Source organism: Phoxinus phoxinus (genome assembly GCF_949152265.1).
Source record: "Phoxinus phoxinus genome assembly, chromosome: 21".
Classification (NCBI taxonomy): Eukaryota; Metazoa; Chordata; class Actinopteri; order Cypriniformes; family Leuciscidae; genus Phoxinus; species Phoxinus phoxinus.
Window position 1 is genome coordinate 28,778,385 of NC_136896.1, and position 23,350 is coordinate 28,801,734.

At 39.5% G+C, this 23,350-nt stretch overlaps 3 protein-coding genes across 4 annotated transcripts in view; 2 read left to right on the forward strand and 1 right to left on the reverse strand.

Moving 5' to 3' along the window:
- The window catches only part of tanc2b (tetratricopeptide repeat, ankyrin repeat and coiled-coil containing 2b), a 105,624-nt gene extending 101,196 nt beyond the window's left edge, over nt 1–4,428 (forward strand). Inside the window, exon 24 of the mRNA XM_079594689.1 lies at nt 65–4,428. Within this exon, the coding sequence (XP_079450815.1) occupies nt 65–2,132 (2,068 nt within the window). The 3' untranslated portion in view covers nt 2,133–4,428. The remainder of the gene's footprint in view (nt 1–64) is intronic.
- Nucleotides 3,431–10,286, reverse strand: g6pc3 (glucose-6-phosphatase catalytic subunit 3; the record flags this gene model as incomplete). Its single annotated transcript, XM_079594664.1, has 6 exons — nt 3,431–5,557; nt 7,357–7,498; nt 7,584–7,702; nt 9,059–9,149; nt 9,229–9,335; nt 10,069–10,286. The coding sequence occupies 6 exons, from the start codon at nt 10,284–10,286 to the stop codon at nt 5,215–5,217; spliced, it is 1,020 nt and encodes a 339-aa protein (XP_079450790.1). The 3' UTR covers nt 3,431–5,214.
- lsm12b (LSM12 homolog b) lies at nt 10,091–23,234 on the forward strand. 2 transcript variants are annotated; one of them, XM_079594679.1, is made up of 6 exons: nt 10,091–10,344; nt 11,429–11,659; nt 13,126–13,259; nt 17,056–17,165; nt 18,951–19,077; nt 22,560–23,234. In XM_079594679.1, exons 2-6 carry the CDS (start codon nt 11,533–11,535, stop codon nt 22,650–22,652), a joined length of 591 nt encoding a protein of 196 aa, XP_079450805.1. In that variant the 5' UTR covers nt 10,091–10,344; nt 11,429–11,532; the 3' UTR covers nt 22,653–23,234. The 2 variants fall into 2 exon arrangements, with proteins under 2 accessions (XP_079450805.1, XP_079450806.1); XM_079594680.1 differs by having other exon boundaries at nt 11,476–11,659.
- Nucleotides 23,235–23,350: the final 116 nt, after the last annotated feature.

Consider the following 23,350-nt stretch of genomic DNA (forward strand, 5'->3'; position numbering starts at 1 on the left):
ACTTTATTTCCTTTCACATCAAATTACTTATAGATGGATTAATATTTCCATTGCCACTCCATAGGCAATTCGCTGAAGCACTAGAAGACCTAAGGGAAGCCATAAAGTTGTGTCCCAACAATCGTGAAATCCAGCGCCTCCTTCAGCGCGTGGACGAAGAGTACAGGCAAGTTACCCAATCAGAGGAGCCAGAGCTTGAGCCTCCTCCATCTCCACCACCATCTCCCTTACCAGTGGAGGAAGATGAGGAGCCCCCTCATCACACCCCTCCTCCTGAGCCAAGACTGGATGACATGGAACCTGTTCAAGACTTGTTTGAGGATGACGACTTCCTTGAACAAGAGCTAGAAGCTGTGTCAATTGGGCTTGCCTCTGATATTCACTCGAACGCTTCAAGCCTTGCCATTATACGTAGTCCGCCCCTTTCTCCAACCCATCATGACACTGGCTACCTATCTGGAGGGCAAGCCTTTGAGTTTCACCCGAGCTCCTCCTCCATGTCATCTCCTACCCATCATAGTTACCAGTCCACCTCCCCGTGTATCTCCCCAACACATCAGAACTCTCATTACCGCCAGAGTCCACCCCATACTTCGCCCGCCCATCAGTCCTCCTACCGGTTCAGCCCTCCACCCATGGGCGGTGGAGGGAACCAGGGCATGGAGTACCAGAGTCCTCCACCATCTCCTCTTCGGCGTGGGGGTCCATTCAGAGCAAGCCCTCCAGTCGAGAGTGTGTGTCTGTATCGTTCCCAGTCTGGCTCTCCAGTCCGCTACCAGCAGGAGCCTTTACCTAGCCGCCCTAAATCGCCACTGTTGAAGATGAGCAGCCAGCGATCCTTCCAGCTCCAGTCGCAGCCTTCCCAGAGCTCTCAGACCAGCCAGCACCACCAGATCCAGGGTCTTCGCCTGCAGCCCTCGATGGCACAGATCGTCCGCACTAACCAGCCCAGTAACAGTGTGTACAGCCAGTTGGCGCATCCACTCAGCAGCAGGTATCAGGGATGTTCCATGGATGTGGACAGGGATAGAGATCGGGAGCCAAGACTTGTGTACCAGCCCTCGTTGGATGGCCGGTCAATGTCTCAAGTGCAATCCAGCCTTAGTGTGGGAGCTCTCTGTCAGCACGGGAGCCGAGGTGGGCCTGCCGGGGTTCTGGAGTCAAACTTGGGGAAAGAAGATCTCCCTCAACGCCCTGCTTCAGCCTACCGTTCAACTACAGGGGGACCTGGAGGCATGCGTTTCAGTCAAACCCCCCAGATTAGCCGCAGTCAGTCAGCGGCATACTATCCTGTCTCCAAGCATGAACTTGAGAGAGCAGTGGCCGCCTCTGCTCTGTCACCTTGCCAACTGGGCTCTCCGGAGATCCCCCACCTAGTGCGCAGACCTATCAGTGCTAATACAAGTGACCTAAAGCAGCACGTACCGACCCCCAGACCACTGATCCACTCCCAGAGCGTAAATCTTCGCTTCTCCCCATCCAGCAGTAATATCTCCTCAGGCTCCAGCTGCAATCTTGCCCCTGGCTTCAGGCCTTCCTCCTCCATGGCCCAAATGGAAATCCCGTTGCAGACCACATATGAGCGAAGCTTCGACGAGCCATCTGCCCTCTCACCCTCTCAGAGCGGACTCTACTCGGGTGAACCCACCCGATCCCGGGCCACTCCGTTTATGGGGGTCATCGACAAGACTGCAAGGACTCAGCAGCAGTACCTTCTCCAGCCATCCCGTGCCTGGCCCCTGGAATCGGTCATCACTAGCCCCACGTCGCCTGGCAACTTGATCCACCAAGCCTCCACCGCCTCTTCCTACAGCCCACCTACATCTCTAGGCAATATTGCCTACTACAATAAGACCAATAATGCCCAGAATGGACACTTGCTAGAGGAGGAGTACTACGTCCAGCCGCAGCCCTCCTCCCTAGGCAAGCTTGCTAATGGAGGGGCCCGTGATCGAGACCTCCTAGAGCGGGTGAGCCAGGTGCCAACTTACCAGGATGTTAAAGTGGCGCGGACAATGCCTGTGGCACAGGCGTACCAGGAGAACATGTACCGCCAGCTTTCCCGTGATGCCAGACAAGGTCCCACCTCGCCCATCAAACCAAAGAGACCCTATGTGGAGTCAAACGTTTAATAGGCACCCAAAAGGGTGGGCACAAAGGTGTGTGTGACAGTGAATGTTTGTGTCAGGTTGTACGTATGGGACTGTGTAGGTGCAGGATATTAAAACCAGTATTTCAATTAAAGGGAAACTGAATATTAGACTTTTAATAAACTAAAAAAAAAAAAACAGTATTACAAAGGTGTGTACAAATACCTGTGCCTACTTCTGTTGGAAAAAAAACTTTTAGAATTTATGTGGTGAACAGGCTCCAAATATCCTGACAGCACCCTTTTGGAGTATTAAAATACAGTATGTAAAGGTAAAAAATGTTCTATAAAGCTCTGCACATTATAAGAAAGCACATTTAATGACGTTCCACAACAGAGGCCTACATGCAGAGAAATAGTGTCTTGCCATCGTTCCTAGCACTAAAGCGGATATAAAACTGGGAATCTGTTGAACTCATTCTCGCTCTCATTTACTCTCTCTCTCTCTCTTCCCAATGAAACTAAACAAATTTGCTAGGCATTCTGGACATCATATTGTTGGATTGTTCAATACTGTAAAAAGGAAAAAAAATGTTTCAGAACAACTAAGCTGTAGTTACAGAATGAAAAGATAAATATTTATAATTAAGTTATATGATGTATAGAAATATTAAAGCAGTTTTTGTGTCAAGTTTATTTTTTCATTTTTGTTTGGGTTTTATGTCTTTAATTTTGTAACTATTGATTTGAGCTTTTGGAAATGGTATCAGATATTTTTAAAATAATGATTCAGAGTTTATGAATGGAGGCTATTATCTTTACAGTTATTACCTTATAATTCTGGTTCCCAAGCAGAAATATTGTTTATCAAAATTCACAGTTGTACTGTGGCAATAATATTAGTTTAATCAATTTCTTGGGAATAAGCTTAATAAGATTTTCAAGTAACCCTCATATAGCTTTTGTCTATTTAAATTAAATGATTTCAGTAAATTACCATGTACTGGAGTGGCAATCTTGCCATATTTCAAGTAGAAGAATGTATCACACCATAGACGTCTTATGAACTCTACAGTATGTATACTACGCAACACAAAGTTTCAGGGGCGTTTGCAAGGTAGTAATACAATTTCTTCTCTTTTTTTTCAATTTCTTTATTGTTCTAAGAAATGAAATATTGCATTGTCACAGAGAAGCATCAGTATATCAAGTGAAGTATGTTTGTTTTAACTTTTATTCGTAACTTTGGTCTGCACTGACTGTCTGGACATTTTGAAGAAAGAGAGCACTTTATTCATTCGTAAGGATTGTATGGAATGTGAATATTGGGGGGGCTAAAGATGTTTTTTTTGGATCTGGGATAGGACATCCTTACTAACGAACGTTCAGTGAATACTGGAAAATAACCTGTGATTAGTTGTACTACTAGAAAACAAATAGAAGTCATTGTCCTTGGTGCAATTCTAATTTTTCAAGCAAATGAATGAACAATAATATAAAAGAGCAAAATTATGTTTTTAAAAAGATATAAAATGTGTATATAACAGCCTTTATAGAGCGCAGTGTACTTGCTGTATATAGTGGCCAAATGTGTTCATGCATACATCTCCTCTGCAAACGCGTCGCCAAATGCAGCGCGAGAAGGACTTGATGAGCCTCGCGTGTCAAACACAGTTCAGTGGCATCACACACTACCGAAATGCAAACCAGCCGTTTTGAAATAGTGTATTTGTCGTGTATACAAAAAAAAAAAATACAATATTCAGCTAGTTCCTTTTGAAATTCTCTGCTTCAGAATGCAATATTATCAACATGCAGAGCTTAAATGTGGCTTTGGTCTTCAAGAATACAGTATATGAACAGATATCTAGACAGCTTGTCTTAAAGGCAACCATATTCACCTTTCTATTGCTGTCAGTGTAAACCTGCTTGAATCGAGAGATGCCTCATGGTCAACTTTGGGGGAAAGTGAGATAAATACTGAGGGCTCATCAAGGGCCTCTGTAGAGTGTTGTGGTTTTTCAGTGCAATTTATTTTTGCTGTACATAACCTGACGCATGATTTATCCTCCATTCCCCTCCGAAATCGACATACACAGACATTCGTGAATCTGCCGTATGTCTCCAATAGAGGACCTTACCAGAAATGATGATCACAGCAAATCTCACACTCATCTGACATTTACCTCTAAAGGTTTTGGCCATTCTTTTTATTTTTCAGTTGGATTTGAGTTGATTTTAATGTATTTGCTTGCTAAGCAGAGTTTCTCGTCTGTAAATGTGAGCTTTCAGAGCGCTGTGACAACGTTTAATGACTTCAATAAACCAGAATGTGTTTTTATCATGTCAGTGGTCATTTTTATACCGTCTATGTTTAAGAAGAGTTGCTTTATAAGAAATGTAGAAAACTGGTCGAGCTTAAAAGATGATTCCTTTTATTGTTGTTTCTTTATATAGTGCTACAGCTGTTACACAACTGCACTTTTTGTCCTTTCAGACTATTATTGCTCATACTTGACAAACGGCCACATATTAAACTGTGGTGGCACATATGATATGTGAACATATGATAGCTCAAATCATGCAGCTTGTTGAGGATGGAAAGTTACATTTCGAAGTGATCAGACTTTAGATTTTCCCCTGGCAGACACTAAAACAAAATTAAATCCTCCAGCCATGTCTAGGGACCAGAGATTTAGAACATTCTAAACACCTTAGCAACACCCTAGCAACCACCTAGAACAATTTAGAATCGGACTAAGCAAATACTAGAGAAAATGTATCTAGTTTTCTTCATCACTTTATAGATTGATTTAGACCATTCAAATAACTTGAAAGCATAAAAAAATAAATAGAGAAAACAATTCAATGAATTGAATTTTGAACTTTTTTTCAATTGAACAATTGAAACAAGAAACAATTTCACCTAAGTGTTTCTTTGGCACAAACTAAATGTTTATGAACTGCAGCAATCCATATTCAATGTTTTTTTTTTGCAAAACAATCTTGCAAAAGCAAGCAACTGCATTGTCTGCCTGTATTTAAATAGAACTCCATTAATGATTGATCTTCAAGATGATTAGTGTCAATGGTTGGTTCAAACACTAAATCTGCGGCCTTCACCTTTACTCACTCTTGGGTTTGGCTGTGAGGAGATGCACAAATCCTGGCACTAGCACCATGACCACCTGCGGCACAATGGTGTATTTCAGAAAGAACAGGGAGTAGAAGAGAAGAGGAGGAACTGTGGGCAAAGGGAAGCTGTTGATGTAGTGGAGGGACATGGACGAGAGGGCCAGACAGAGAGTCCTGGGAACCCATGGAAGAGCCCATCCACCTGGCTTCCAATACTGCGCAAGTCCTAGTCCTAGCAGAACCCCGGCATCACGGTTCAGAGAGGAGAAGGGCGCCGTGTCCAAACGGATCCACTCGGAGTGAGAACACCACCTCTTAGCCAGAGTGATGGACCTGCGGTTCACAGTACGAGTGCAAGTTTGCAGTGGAAAAAGTCATTCATACAGATTATAACTCCTTAAAGGGATAGTTCACTTTGAAATTAAATGTTGGTATGTTTTAGCTTACCTCAAGTGCATCCAAGATGTAGGTGTCTTTGTTTCCGCAGTAGTTTCAATTTTGATATTTTTAGGTCAAACCGTTCTTGTCTGTCAGTCATATAATGCAGGCATATGGTCACTGTCTCAAAGAACACGCAGAGTCCAAATTACACAATTCCCCATCGTAAGTGCACATTGATGGCCTAAGACACGAAACAAGCGGTTTGTGTGAGAAAATTAACAGTATTTATATAGTTTTTACCTGTTGTACACAACCACGTCCAATTGATCTGAGGGCGCGCGCGCTTCCTGGTGTGTGACAGAACAGAAATTGTAGGTAAGACGGCTAATAGAAATGGTACTAATTTGCGCTTATCCGGGATGTTTAAACCGACGTAAAAGAAAACAATTACGTATGTTTTCTTTCCGCCGCTTGCGCAGACTAAGCCAGAATGCGCGCACACGTCACAAACCAGGAAGCGCGCGCACCCTCAGATCACTTGGACGTGGTTGTGTACAAGAGGTAAAAACAATATAAATACTGTTCATTTTCTCACACAAACTGCTCGTTTCGTGTCTTAGGCCATCAATGTGCACTTACGATGGGGAATTGTTTCATTTGGACTCTGTGCATGTTCTTTGAGACAGTGACCATAGACCTGCATTATATGACTGACAGACAAGAACGGTTTGACCTAAAAATATAAAAATTTAAACTACTGCGGAAACAAAGACACCGACATCTTGGATGCCCTTGAGGTAAGCTAAAACATACCAACATTTCATTTCAAAGTGAACTATCCCTTTAATGCCTGCTACAGACTGCGGTTTCAGCAATCCTATAAGATCAATACAAATCACACAGTACGACATGGTCTAATTAACTCGGGTACGACGTGTGTGTGTGTGTGTGTGATGACTGTATGATGACGACACCTATTGAATCGCAGGCTACGACGCATTAGCATGTGCTAGTGGTGAAGGAATAGAGCCAGATCAATCGCAATTTGGCAATTGTGGTTTTTATGTGCGCTGAAAAAAAGAGGAGGAAGCGAACGAGGAGAATATGGACGTGGTCATGGCTGGGGAAAAGAGGCCAACTTGAGCACGCCAATAGTTTTAAGTTTTAACGCCATGTCACGTTGATCAATACGCCATTTCATGTTGCATTTTTATTGGCTAGTCAGTAGATGTAGGTCGTAGCAGTAAACACACTGTGAGATGATCATGATAAAGTTCTGACACTGTCTGAATATTATCATAAGCTATATTTGGTCATAAGATCGTGATAATGGCCGTCTTTGAACCTCTCACTGTACGACCAGCGTTTAGGAGCCACGAGCACAGAAACCGCCACGATTCGTCATCTTCAGTCTGGGACAGCCCAAAATCATACAATTTGAACCGGGCATAATACAAATATGCAATGTATCCGGGATATTTTGAGGATTAATATATTATAATTAGTGGTTGACAATGCATTTTTCAATGGACCCTTTGCACATTTTATATATTACAGTGCTATAATATAATATAACGAAGTATAGTGTTATAAAAAAAACGTAGCTAGTTTTACAATGTTAATAACTGTAGTTAATTTAATTGAATTGTATTTGTAACAATTGAGATGTACACGTGTTGAATTTAGATGTTAAACTAAAAAAAAAAGTACAGTTTTTACACAATATTAACTCAATGTCACATTGTACCCACCAAGAAAGATCGATCCCAGTCATTTGCAGAGCACCATGCAGCACCAGAGCTCCAAAGAGCAAAGTCACGCTACAGCAGAAGAAGAACAGCAGAGGGCGGCATTCAGGCACAGTCCGGTTCAGAGAGATCCCCAGCAACACCCCTGTGGAGGAAGTGCATTAAGATCCTGGCCTGGCTATAAACATATGAGTATGTATGTATGTATGACGTATTTATTAATGACTGACCTGTCAGAAGACCGGCAATGACTTGATGAGGGAAGTGAGCCAGGATGAAGATCCGAGAAAGGCCCACACATCCCAAAAATACTGCATACAACAGGTACGGCACTGCAGCTAACATCTTACTGTACGGCAAAGAGCTTGTATTACATATGAATAAATAACATTCATGTATCTACACTAATACTGTGATGTAACTTAAGAGAGAACGTGAGAAAATTACAAACAAAAAAGTTTGCATACGTAGAGTATCATATTTGATACATCAGGCTTTTATGGCTCATATAGTTTGATATAGTGAGAGTTTGAAGAGGAGGAAAAAAAGCAGTTTTATTTAGAGACTCAAACTGAGCAAAAATATGGAATTTTGTGCAGATGATGATATTTATATGGCCAAAATGTATAATGAAATTAGGCTGCTACCAATATAAATTGGATATGAATAGAAGTTGTCACTTCATATCAGCCAATAGTAAGATTTATATTGAACTGCTTAGTTTTATTATCAAATCTCTAGTTTCATTTAAACTATATAATGCAATGGAGTACAATGATGATTGAGAGATGAACAAATAAACCTTCCTTATGCTCACATTTGAACATGATTTATAAAAAATAAAATAAATAAAAAGATGTATGGATAATCAGGTAAGGTTAAAGGAACACTCCACTTTTTTTGGAAATAGGCTAATTTATCAACTCCCCGAGAGTTAAACAGTTTTACCGTTTTCGAATCTATTCAGCCGATCTCCGGGTCTGGCGGTAGCACTTTTAGCATAGCTTAGCATAGATCATTGAATCTGATTAGACCGTTAGCATCTCTCTCAAAAAATGACCAAAGCGTTTCGATATTTTTCCTATTTAAAACTTGACTCTTCTGTAGTTACATCGTGTACTAAGACCGACAGAAAATGAAAAGTTGTGATTTTCTAGGCCAATATGACTAGGAACTAAACTCTCATTCCTGCGTAATAATCAAGGAACTGTTGCCGTACCAGCAGCGCAATGATGTTACACACTTAGTGCCGGTCACGTTGGAAGCTGAGGACTATTTTCAGGCGCTGCGTAATATCATTGCGCTGCTGGTACGGCAACAGATCCTTGATTATTACGCAGGAATGAGAGTATAGTTACTTGACATATTGGCCTAGAAAATCACAACTTTTCATTTTCTGTCGGTCTTAGTACACGATGTAACTACAGAAGAGTCAAGTTTTAAATAGGAAAAATATCGAAACGCTTTGGTGATTTTTTTGAGAGAGATGCTAACGGTCTAATCAGATTCAATGATCTATGCTAAGCTTTCTAAAAGTGCTACCGCCAGACCCGGAGATCGGCTGAATGGATTCGAAAACTGTAAAACTGGAAAATGAGCCAAAAAAACGTGGAGTGTTCCTTTAAGTGCAGTCCAGTAAATATGGATCTCGAAATATTACAACATAAAAGTTTACTGTGAAGGCTTTATAGGGTTAAAGACAGACCTGCCCGTGCGAGTGTGAAAGAACGACGCCAGTGAAGAGACGATGAGCCACCAGACAGCACTAGTGACCATGGCATGACCTGAGGGACTGCCTGAGAGAGATGGCTGAGGGATTAGGGCTTGACATCTGGAAAATGATCAATAATAAGGAAGATTATTGTGCTGCTTTACCTGGGCCGGTCTCACAGGTAGACAGGAACTGCTGGACTTTCGGTGGGTTTTTAGAAAACAATCCAGATTCTCCAATCCACCAATATGGCCTCTCGCCAAACAGGAACCTGAATGTCAAGTGAAATAAATTACAGTCAACATGAAATGCCATTTACAACGCCTTAAAATTGAGTAAGAATATGAAAACTAAAATACGTTCTCTACAGTTTACTTTCTTGCACTTTAAATGCCTTTAGAATAATTTATAAAAGAGTAAGTTGTTTCCTGGAACAATTCTAACATGCTAATTTAGCCTAGTGCTCGATTATTATTGGTACCCAATTATTAATAATGTTTTTTTATTGAAACGTGTGAATGGCAGTGCATCAAGGTTTCCACACAAAAAAATATTAAACAGCCCTGTTTTGACACTGAAGTGATAAGACATTATTTTAAACTGTAAATTTCTTATAATATTATTTATATAATTTCTATGTGGTTTTAGTATGTCATATGGATACTTGTAATATTGTGTAATAATAACTTGTAATAATGTGACTTTTTTCTAACTTTTTCCCCTCAGAACTGTGAGATATAAACTCGGATTTGAAAGGGAATGTTTGTGTGTGTGTGTGTGTGTGTGTGTGTGTGTGTGTGTGTGTGTGTGTACATATATGCATACTGTTTATACACATAATTACAAACACACACACACACACACACACACACACACATACATATTTATATATTACATAAGAATCATTTTAAAAAGTCATTTTAAAACTAGTTTGGACGTTTATCCATCATCTGACATTCGGTTTCATTTTCACACATCCCAACAACATGCAAAGCAATTCATACCATTTGAGAACCAAATTAAGCCACTCTGATAAAGCTGCTGCCCAGAGAACAGCGATGCCAGTCCGTCGGTGGATGTAAAACACGACAGGAAAGACCAGGAGAACCGCAGCTTTCGGGTCTCCCATATGAGAAGCGACGAGCCAGAAATCCTCCAGGCTTCTCGTTCTCAGCTGAAGAGCCTCTGCCACCCAAACGCCTTGGCGGTGAATGTTCTCCATTACAGGACGATGAATAAACGACCACAGATAACATTAAGGTCCCCTGTTCATCTTACAGGTAAAATACTGAGTGAATCAGAGTTAAACCAACTGTCCGAGAAGCCGCTGCAGATGTCAGGAGTTCAGACCTCCGCGTTACCGTTATCACGGGTACCGCAGTGGGACAAAATTAATCAGCTAAAACGCATATTTTAAACAAGGGACTTGAACTTTTTACAGACTTTTACCGCAAAAGTTTGATCAGTTCACCTTATTCTATGCCTTCTTATTAAATACATGTGCGAAGAATATTATCTGAACAGTGAAACGGGCTTTTAAATGATTAATAATTTAATTATTTGAAGTCAATAAAAGAAAAAACAATCTATAATATTACATATAATATTATAATATTACCCTCTGTAACACTGATCTCAAGATGTACTTTGAAACCCTTTTAAGCACAAGAACACAAAATAAGAAACTTGTGAAAACAATAAATTGCCTATTATCTAAAACTTTTCACAATCATATAACCTAACTTTTGCTTGTTTGTTTATATACGGTTGTTGTTTTATATTGTTGTTGTTATTTATTTCACATTCTCTGAACTGTTCTCCATCATGTTTGCTCTATATAATTTGACTGTTATTTCTTAAATAAATACAACTTTAAAAAAACAAATATATTGTAGTTGAGATAGTTTTATTGAATTCACAGTAGAGGAATAAGTCATAAAAATCAATCCATCTTAAAGCAGACGTCAGTTATACATCTAATAGGTACATCAGTTATCCTTTTTAATGACAAATATGTCTTAACAACTTCTATTGTCTGCTATTGTTCTTTATCTAGATTAAAGAGTCGTGAAAGATCTGGAACACAGTCTACCATTTGGTACCAGCACAGTTGATGTGTATTTTGCCTTGTGTATATATACATTTATATTTCTCAAATAAAATAATAATTTTAATTATGTTGTCCATCTCTAATTAACCAGTACACTTGAAAAACACGAGCAGTGATCTCTTTCTTCTTTCTTTCTTTCTTTCTTTCTTTCTTTCTTTCTTTCTTTCTTTCTTTCTTTCTTTCTTTCTTTCTTTCTTTCTTTCTTTCTTATTAATAATATTAAGTAATATTTTATTTGTGTATTTTTTTTATAGAAGGATAATCGTGTTTCCACTCTTTCCTGTCACCTGACGTGCCACAGTCACGACGTCGCGTGCGTTTACGTAAAGCTCGCGCTCCGGTTTCCCTGGCGGAGAAGATGGCGGCTCCTGGACCGGGGGAGTATTTCAGTGTCGGGAGCCATGTCTCTTGCCTCACCTGTTTAGGCCAACGTTTACAGGGAGAGGTGGTGGCTTTCGATTACCCGTCCAAGATGTTGACTCTGAGTATCCTTTATTCCTCGGATATGTGCGTTTAAATGGCTGGACTGTGTCAAACTGACGCTCCGCGCGAGCGTGTTTATGTGTGCGCTAGTGGCCTCATTCAACGCCTGTTCTTGCTTCGTTTACCTTCTGTGTTGTGTTTGGTCACGATCAGCTATGTTTGTCGCTTGGTGTTTTCTGTGCTTAGTTGATTTGATGTGGGTTCACAGTTAAAAACGTGTTGGAAAAGTGTTGTTTGTGGTTAGCTTGCCGATTAGCATGTCCTCGCGACCGACAATATTAGCCTTGCGTGCTAAGCTAATGCCTTTCCAGTGTAATAATGGCAGCTCTCTTAGGGTATATTATATAGTTTATAAACAAATTTTCCCCAGGGAGAACTAATAATGCCCAGGCTGCGTAGCATACACTGGTTTACCATCATACTACATGCAGCCTGTAGTTATACTGTTCTCAGATCAATAATATCAGACTGAATGGTCATATTCATACTTTTTGACCATGCTATACAAATAAGAGAGTTTGTGAATGCTGAGATTGGAAGGATGACACTCCAACCTATTCACTAGGCTATACGTTTTATGCACTAAATATCACAAACCGGTTCCTTCCATCCAAATGAAATCGCTGAAATATAGCTTACATCTTTCGCCATGGCTTTTTAAAGGGTGAGCAGAAGTGTGGACACCCTTTGACCTGGCATGGTTTAAAAAAATCTTTGAAGATTTCACATCATCACCACAACCTCAAGGTGGATGTTTATACAATTATACTAAAATTAATTTTACGTGCCAAAAAGTATAAATATCAATCTGACAACAGAAGGCATGTAGTAGATTGTACAACAGGTTTTTCAGCAAAGTTTGTGGTCATTTAGAGACTTTAGACGCTTGCGTATCAAATATTATACAGTAGGCTTCATAGGGTTAAGGATAGATAAAATGGCAGCATCTAGAGAATGGGAAAGTATGTTTTTTCAGGTATCTACAAAAGATGAAAATTGCTCAAAGTTCTTAGTGATTAATTAATGAATCTGTTTGTCACACATAAGATTGACCTTCATGAGATTTCTATAAATCCCTCTTGTCACTGCTCAGTGCTGACATGTTTAAATGTGGTCTTGGTGGTTTGACACCTTGATATGTATGCCATCACTTGTCAGTTTTTTTTTTTTTTTCGGTCTTATTTTTTGTAGGCTTGCTCAACCAATTATTCATGCTGGTTTCATTTTATATATTACTCTGCTCTTCTTTTACATCTAGGCCTTAGAATAATGGCCATCTAACCTTGTGGGGGATGGTGGTAGTTGAACCGCTCCATGTCTTTGGTGTGTTGTAAACAGGTGTGTCAGTAACTACTTTTGATGTTTAGTAAACCAAGTCATTTCCTAAACAGTTGGTTTCAACACCTACCTGTCGAGAGAGAACAACTGCACATGTCTTCGTTTGATTTATCCTTAACCCTCCTGCCAGAATGTCCTTCCTCCAGCGGAAAGCCCAACCTCAGCGACGTCATCTTGATCAACTTAGCCTATGTTTCAGAGGTGGATATAATTAATGACCGCACTGAAACTCCTCCTCCACTAGCATCCTTGAATGTTAGCAAGGTAAGATCACATATTAGGTTCAAAATGCATGCACTAAAGGTGTGTGAACTACGATCACAATTTTATTTGCGGTACTGGAATGAGTCATTTTAATTTATGGTAACACTTAAAGGTGCTGTATGTAACTTTTTTTTACTCTACTTAAGCATAAAAATACCATATGTTTGCAGATATTTAGGAAACATGCTAAGTTCACATACTCGTTTCTCTGAAAAACACTTCTACAGCCAGATATTTGACTTATTATTTTACATTTTCCGTGTTGTCAGTCGGGTTTTGATTTGGTCTTTGACTCCGCCCACTCCTAGTTCACCCAATAGTATTTCGACACCCCGGGATGCCAGTTGGCAGGCAACACAGCGTATTGTAGCCATGGAAACGAGCAAACAAACTGGGTCAGAGCTTGCAGATTCCACACAACCTAAAAAGCCTCTGTATCCATCCAGTGTTGCCAACTTAGCGCCTTTGTCGCTATATTTAGCGAGTATTCAGACCCCTCTAGCGACACATTTTCAAAAAAGCGGCTAGCGACAAATCTAACGACTTTTTCTGGTGTTATTGGAGACTCTCTGACGTGAAAGCAAATATCGTTCATACTGCGCGAAGCCGCCGCTGTGTTGCCTACTTAGCGCCTTTGTTGCTATTTTTAGCGACTTTTCAGACCCTGACTTTTTTTGCTTTCTCCATAATTTAGTTTGACCATTTTAAGTTAATTTCTTTCTTGTGCTTATTACTTAATACTCACTATCATAGAGCTTTAGTTCATCCGGTTCCCGAACTCTCTCAATTCAGATAATTTTCCACATAGGCCTATCAAAAAATGTAGTCATTCACTAGGCCTATATCATAGCTATTCATATTGTCTGACAAAAAAATATATAGGAAATGAGAACAGGTTTATTTTACATTCGGCTATATTATATAATATAGTATAGCCGAATAAATACAGTATGTGAGCATTCATTTAGAGAGAAAACACATTAGGCAAGCAGAACGCAAGTACGACGCGATGACGTCATGAATATGCTAATTGACGCATGACGTCATCTAGCGACTTTTAGGGAAGGCGTTAGCTACTTTCCTTTGAAAATAGTTGGCAACACTATCCATCTAAAAATCTCTATGAACAAGAGGATTAAAACACTGATAAATCAACTTATTAACGCACAGTTTGTAAGTCTCCTCGGTTTTCGTCATCAATTGCGCTCGCTCCTGTTGCGTGTCCTCAAACTGGCAACCCGCGTGAGCGTCGAGTCTGAGGAGGGGTGGTTGGGAGAAACAACGGTCTGATATTTTTAATTTGGACTGCAGTCATTCTTACATACAGCACCTTTAATATGACAATATAGTTGGTATGGCCTATTGGTAATATACCTTTATTAAGGTCTATTGTACATGTTAGACATTTTCAAAAGAAAAACACTCAAAGTTAGATAGTATTAGGAAATGGATAGTACTGAGTCTGACTAGGAATGGGAATTTTCAAGAATATTAATACATTTCCATTAAAATTAATAGTTAATTGTTGATGTCAAATGCATGTGAAACACAAAATATAATGGTCACTTAGTAGCAGCGGCAGCCTACATGTATCCATATCAAACCGAACAGATACAGGGCTTTTGTTATGGTACACGCAATGATGACGTATCCTGCCTGCACAGAACCAAAAAGAAAGCATTTTGGAGCAACTTGAAAATTGTGTGCAGCACTAGAGATGTTGCACAATGACTATAAATTCTGGTTAGATGAGCCACTAAAATTGGCAATATATTCACACTTGTGACTGCATAATTACATTTTTATGCCAGACAAGGAAGTTTAGTTGCAGTTGCTTCAAAGTCTGTTTTTCACGTTACTCCTGTTCATTCAGCACTCTCTCTCGTCAAAGTAAAGCAGTCCCTCCCACATGTGTAACAGTTTGAACAGTTCTACCACCATCATCACTGCTATACACTTAATTCACTGGTAGAAAGCTAATACTGTGATATATGATGTTATTTGTATTTGTCTCATTTACTTAGTTTTTTTTTTGCTATGTTAAAACTATTGTTTTCACGTAGTCCTCGGCTATGTTTAGACTGCAGGCAAATTGGATTATTCTTTTTTTCTCAAATCAGATCTTTTCAGGCAGATTGCCTGCACTACTAATCGCAATTGATCAAATGTGTCCATACATAACCAGCCAATCTGCATGGCTTGCTTTGGTAACGATGTAGGCGTACCCACATATGAGACGAGGCTTTCAAAACAGATGTGGGAAAAATGAGGTGCATAATCTCACTCTCCAAATAAGCGCCCTGTCGAGTCGTGGTGGAGACTGGTATATATTGAGACTGTGCTCACGGCCAAAATCCTTGGACATACCATATACCATATGATTACTTCCGTCATTTCCATTGCCGGTTTTGATGTTATAATTGTATGTCACATTAAGAGTGATGCAAAAGACCCTTTGAACCAAGCCTTTGAGACGCATCTGTAAAAATCTGATTCGAATCGCGTTTCAAAACCACCCCAAATGTGGTTTGAATCAGATTAGAAAAAAAAATCAGATTTCGTGTGGGATTTTTTAAAATAAATATATATATATATATAAATAGCTGTCCAGACTTAAAAAAAAAAAAACATCTGGATAAAATCTGTATTCCAAAAATCTGATTTCTGCTGGCAGTCTGAACATAGCCATAGTGGTTTGTAAAAAACTTTTCACATATGTTGTGCTAGATCAGGGGTGTCAAACTCTGCAGAGTTAAGCTCCAACCCTAATCAAACACAACCAGCTCATCAAGTGCTGTCAACTCCCCCCCATACCCTTAAACGGCACTATATGTGGGAACAGCCATTTGTAGGTGTGTCTGAAATCCCATAATGCAAGACAATAACTAGTGTACAACCGATGTACGCCTAGAGAATACCCATAATGCACTATGAGAGTCGTGTGCTGAATAAATTCCCACATATTACCAGATGAATGCGCCCGCAGCTGAATCATCCATCCGAACCGCTGGTCCAATGTGGCTACAGCATAATATCATACAGGTATAAATTCCTTTTTAATAATTAAATTATTTAATTAAGGTTTATACATAGTTTCCATGAATTCAAGATAAATATATTTTCATTACTTCTTGAGCTGACAGTTTGCTTAGTTTCAAATGATGATTAAACCGCAAGCACAAACTTTGAGAATTCACTCTCGTTTTCATTCACTCCTTCAATTGGACTATATTAGTGGAGTAATGTGGGGAATAGTGTATAGGGGGCGATTTCGGCTGTCACTTTTTATTCGATATTCGAACATGACGTGAAATATCAGTAATCGAACTACAAATAAACTATCCGGTTTTTAAAGTGCCATGTCTAGCGCATTTTTTACAGTCTATGATTAGACCGTTTGTTTTTTATTTAAAAAAAGCGTGTTATTTTGAAAGCGTACGTGTTACAGGCTGTATGTTATAGTCAGATATGACGGCACGCTGCAACACGCATCACCGCAGATGATCTATTCATCAAGCGTCAAGCCAACGTGCAAATTATTCGAAGACATAGCTTGATATTTGATATCCGTTCGAATTTGATTTTTCGCAAAAGTGATAGCCCTATTTCGGACACGGTCTTCAGGATTACTAGAAACTTCCAGGCAGTTGTTATGGAGCAGGTTGCAGGTAAACTCTGCAGGGCCGTGTCCCTCCAGGAGCAGAGTTTGACACGTTTGCTAGATAGTAAATAATACATGATTGAGATGATACCTGTCTGTCTGATAATATCTTACTTTGACTCTTGTGTTTTACAGCTTGCCAGTCGGGCAAGGTCGGAAAAGGAAGACAAGTTGTCCCAAGCCTATGCAATCAGTGCTGGGGTGTCAGTTGAGGGCCAGCAATTATTCCTGACTATACACAAAACGTAAGACTTGCAAACTTTACTTGCATTGTGAAACCAATCGTAAGACGAAGTCATTTATCTATAACCAAAGTGATGTTAAACTACTCTTGACTGGTAATTGGATGATTGTATTGTAAACTTTTACTCTTAAATGAATGATTAATACTACTGAATTGAGTTTTAAAAGCATGTGAGATAAAGATTACTGTCAAATCTACAGCCTAGAAGTTGTATTCTGCATTTGACAAGGTGGCCAACACCTTGTGCGGTCTGCCATGAGGATTGAGTTAAAGTACAAGGTCTAAATGTGATTTCAATAAACACAATCTTCAACTGAGATCTTTAACATTTAAGCATGAAACATGTTTCTATATTAAGGCCCCGATATACTTCAAGCAAAATCGAAGAACAAACTGGTGTGACATCGTTTCGAACAAATACAGGCCAAAACGAAGTTTGTCTCGGGAGTTCGAAACTCCGGAGAAGTTCACTCTGCGGTGCGTTTCCCCAAAAGCATCGTTAGCCAACTAGGGTCACTCGCAAGTTCCATTGATTTCTGTTAACTTTTTTGGGGGAAACGCCCCCCTGGCTGGTAAACACCTTTAAACTACCATTGGTCCGTGATGATTACGTGATAGGTGTGTGTGGCTCTGAGGCTCCACCTTCTTTGTTGTGGAAATCTCTGATTAATTTATTCTGTTCAGTCCCTCGAGGTCAGACATCTGTGAGTAAAAACATGAACACGCTAGAGAGACGCTTTATAGTAGAACTTTCATTTGTAATTGTAATTGCAAGAGACTGACACTTTTTGGTGTTTAATACTAGGGCTGGGTATCGATTCAGATGTTCCAATTCGATTCGATAGCTCTGGACTCGATTCGATTTCGATTCCCAATTCAACTCAATGAATATAGATTTAATACAAATCCTATATTTATTTATTTATTTTTAAACGGTGAACATAAGTTCACGAGTGGTTAATTAATCAAAATAAATAGAGCCACAAACCTGTATATTAAACTTTTTTTTTATTTTAGGTACTCTTGGGTACATTAAAACCCAACTTCAAATGTATACAATGAATAGATGGGATTTTGATGCAAGATGAAACATTTATGCTGAAAATTAGACAAGTCAGAACAGTCTTGATAAATCAGGATCAGGTTATTTTATGTTTAAGATAAAACATAAAATCTCACAGCATCAGCTGTAACATGGAGGCTGCAAGCCTATGAACACTGTAGAAAAACTAATACTGGCTTTTGGGTGATAGGTATAAATAAATATGGAAAAAAAATCGATTTTTGGCCTTTGAGAATCGATTTTGAATCGACCACATTTTAAAAATTGATTAATCGAAAAATAATTTTTTTTGCCCAGCCCTATTTAATACTGTAAAGCTGCTTGCTTTAACACAATCTCTTACATAAAGTGGTATATAAATAAACATGACTGGAGTGCCGATTTGTGCAAACATCCACATCGCTATGATCGATGCTCTCTTTACTGTTTCATCATCGCTGTCATTTTTGTTGTATGTTGATTTAATTGAAAGGAAAGCACGCATGCAGCACCTTTATCTCAACGCCGCTTTCAGTAGCATGGGCGGCGTCAGGATGTCCGCTAACAGTTTACCGCTGCTCACGTATTTCAAACTTCTTTTTACCCCAAAGCAAAGAACAAAAAACAGCTTCGCCGTGAGTATATCGGGGCCTTTACTCTTTGATCATTTGATCATTTTAAGCGTTATTGCTCACTGCGGCTGTGCCCATCTTGAGTGTGATGTTTGATCTCTTTGTTTTCCAGCATCAAAGACTGTAAATGGCAGGAGAAGAACATCATTGTGATGGATGACGTCGTAATTTCACCACCTTACCAGGTGGAGAACTGCAAAGGCAAAGAGGGAAGTGCTCTAAGTCATATACGCAAAATTGTGAGTGTCACGGAATATCTTTTTAATTCAGTAATATAGCTTTAATTTTAGTAATGCGTTAAGAGCTCTCTTCCATAGGTTTTGCAAGATGGAGAATATTAAAAGTTAAGCCAGCAGTCAATTGTAAGTCCTGTGTTAAGTCAAATGTAGGATATTTAATCTATTTATATTTTAATCAAATGTAGGATCAAATTTACTCTCCATTGGTCGATGCTTGAAAGATGTAAACAAAATGGCAAAGCTACTGTTAGCTTTTCAGTTCAAATGTCGACGAAGTCTCCAAGCAGCCAAATTGTGTACAAGAAATAATGCTTCAAATCACATGCCACCATTTTATCAAGTGTTTTTATTGTGACCTAATTCACTCTCGTCTGTCAAATTGGTATTTACATGGTGGATGTTTCCCAGCAACTAAGTACTTTTAAGTTCGAGAAGTGCAGTAAAAGGCTATTTTGTATTGTAAATTGTGACTTTATAAGTTTACAAGAATGCAACCGTAGGGATGGGTTGGGTAAGGGTTGACAATATTAAAGGGGTCATGACATGAGAAACCAAATTTGCCTTGATCTTTTGGTATATAAGAGGTCTTTGTGTCATTAAAACGTCCTGCAAGTTTCATAGCTTAAGACGTCCTCCCCATTATAAACGAATCATTTATTTAATCAAGCTCTAAATACAGCTCGTTCTGGATCCATGGTAAGAAGTGACGTCACGGTACGAAGTGACGTACCAGCGTTTGCATATGACCGCCTCCAGAACAAGACAACTACGCTCATTTCCTATCGTTGTCGCGCCCGCGCGCCGCGCGCCTCACAAGTGTTCAGTCGACGGACAGCGCGAGTGGGTCTGTGTACAGGGAGATTACGATGCCGCAGATGTGCTGTTCCTGGCTGTGGACAAACAACATCTTTGAATACGCTGCAGAAAGATCCAGTCGTCAGGGAAAAATTGATGCACTTTATTTTTTGCAGACGTCTCAGTCACGGCAGTGTTAGTTTAAGCGTTTGTTCTATACATTTTAAGGATGACTGTTTTGAGCTTTGCCAGAAAACTGTTGCTCAAAGATAAGTCTGTGCCGACTATTCTGGGCTCAACATCGACGACGCAAACTGTAAGTAATGTATTTAAAACTTTAAACTACTTTTTAAATACGCTGAAAGATCCAGTCGTCAGGGAAAAATGGATGCACTTTATTTTTTGCGGACGTCCCAGTCACGGCAGTGTTCTATACATTAAGGATGACTGTTTTGAGGAAAAAATCCTGATGATGGCTTTGCCAGAAAACTGTTGCTCAAAGATAAGTCCGTGCCGACTCTTCTGGGCTCAATAACGACGACGCAAACTTACTTTTTACCATGGCTAATATAAACACATTTGTATAAGAGAATCTTGAAAATATGTCGCCTTTCTAGTAGGCCTACATGTGATAGAAAATCAAAAATGTTGCCTTTATCAATGCTGCATCTTCAAAGATGGCCTGCATGCATTTTTGTCCGTGGTACACCCTATCATTTCATTGGAATTAGTTAAATAATGTTAAACTGTTAGCAAATTAAGCTATAGGATAATTATGCAACAATAATCCGTTTTCAAGTGTCTCGGGTTCATTTTTTTTTATTAATTCAAAATAGTTTCACTTTCCATGTGGACACGGACTGATCCAGTCTTCGTTGTTGTGGTGATGCTTCATTTTGTGGTGATTCCTCATCTGATTCCGGCTCAAACATAATAAGGTTTTATCATTGCAAGAGCCATCGCTTCGCATGCATCACCCGCTATTAAAAAGTTGCGCCGAATCCGCACAGGTTCTGGCTGGGGGCGTTAATAATTGATGCATAGGCACTGACGTTAGCCAATCATAGCAGTGGGCGTTAACACTGAACTCTTAAAGGGGAAATACCCCCAAAACAGACTGTTTGAATCAGATGATGAGAAACAGGGTGGGAAAAGGTCATAAATCACTACATTTTAAAAGTTTTTTGTAAAAAAAACTATAGTAATACTATAATTGCACCTAAGGGAACATAATAAAAAAATAAAAAAAACCATGTCATGACCCCTTTAATTTTAATTGACCTACATTTTGATGAGCCGATGCTGATTCTTGAAGTGAATGCTGTTTTCAGTCACTTCATTAAACATTTGTTGCACACCATCCATTCAATAATCGCAATAAGCTTTGTGCGTTCAAATTCTGCAGAAAAAACACCAACCACAAGTTATATTTACCTCAGGAAAGCGATTCACTGTCCATAGCTCGTTAGTTAGCTGTAAAAAATAACTCCGAAGTGGTGCATTTTGCACTATATTACTTACACAGGTTTTATTGTATGCTGAATGTTTCTACAATGGATCAGACTGTTTGATGGTGCGTCTGCGTTCGAGGTCTGCACGGGCTTTAAACTAAAGCCGGACCCGGCCCGTATCGTTTGACCCGAACCTGACCGGTACTGTTAAAGTTTTAGACCGAACCCGAAATCTGTCGCTTTAGATGTGTCTGTATACTTGCTTCCATACGCCAAAACAGCTTTGTAAGACCCACACTGCACGTAACCGCTGAGCTATTTATTGGTTGAAATGACAAGAACATATTGTACAAGGTTTAAAACATTTAAATAGACGCATCAAGTGGTTAAAAACACCGGCTATTTGACTTCCTATCACGCTTCATTTCATTCATAAAGTTTGCACTTTGCATTCCTTCATTCATCATATTGTACAATGTTTTAATCCTTTAAATACAAACAGTAGAAAATGTCAATGTAGTGTTTAGGTTGAAGCTGACATCTGAGAGATGCGAGAGAAATGCGGCTATTTGGTTTACGAGTGCGTGTGCTCATTCGTAGTTTCACTCATTCGTGTATCAATAATATAGTCTCTCAAGGTTTAAAACTTTTAAATGTACATATCAAATAGTAGAAAATGTTTCATGCGGTATTTTATTGATACTGTACTCTCTGATTTCTAGGAGACGCATAGAGATGGCAGCACGGCTATTGGATTTGCGCCGTGCTCAGTTTACACCCGTTCACTTAAAGCATTATTGCTTCGTAATTTTAGAGGTTTATGTATAATTTTGTGCTGTCCTTTGGCTCACCTGTTATCCAGCCATAGGGGTGTGTGCCGTCACTGATCTCACGATTCGATTACGTCTTTGATTCGAGATCACAATGCATCAAGATGCCTTGCAATACTACTGTACATGGCTACATTTTCATCAATGAATACAAGAAGCAGTCAGATATAAATGAACTGCCTGCTCATTATAATGAGAATGAATGTAGTCAAACAAAAGCCAAAACAACAGACAGCACTCGATCCATAACTACATAAATATGATTTTTCTAAGTTACAAACCCAAAGAAGTTCATGAAACTAACCCAAACCTGCAAGTTGTTAGCGGTCGGGTAGCAGACCTCTAATCTGCATATTCAGGTGTCATATCGATTGCTCGTCATGACTTGCGTGTCTGTCTTTTTCAGGTTGAGAAACATTTTAGAGATGTGGAAAGCCAGAAGTCGGTGCAGCGTACACAAGCACAGCAAACACAGAAGGACTCGTCTTTATCCTCCTGAGTGGGGGGTATGGCTCATCTGGGGAGGGCACCACGGGCATCAAGGGCCTAACAGCTGGTCCAAACCAGCGCTCATCTCCCCCTCTGCGTCGTAGTCCGAGGGTGGATGCACCAAGGGCCTAGGGTCTGGAAGATCAACAAAAGAAACACAAAAAAACAAAAAAAAAGCAAAAATGTTTTAAGAAACATGAGAGCGAAAAGAGTTCATTCTAAATTAGACTTTATAAAGATAATTTAAAACACCAACCATCAAACAAACCATAGTTTCTTTGACTAACAGTGTCTTATCCCCCCTCTGCCCCTTCTTCTTCCTCCTCCTCCTGTGTTTCATCTAAAAATAGCTTTTCATATTTTCTTCTCTCTTACATCCCTCCTTCGCCTTCTATTCCATTTTGTCAAAAAAAAAAGAAAAAACAAACCAGTCAGAAAAGCTTGTTAGCTTTATTTACTTTGATGCTTTTTTTTTTTTTTCTTTGGCTGTTTGTTCTACAAGTGTCTGTCTGTTCTGTATTTTAAACAAAATGTGACTTCAGATGCCACATGTTACAAAGGACATTTTCTAAAATAAAAATAACAAAAATTCTGACTGTAATATTGTATTTTCAGTTGCTTTTTCAGAAATGTTTGAAAACAATATGCTTGCGAAAGGGGCTAAAAATATTTGTAACCCTCTCAATCATAGGGTTAAATGCTTGAAAC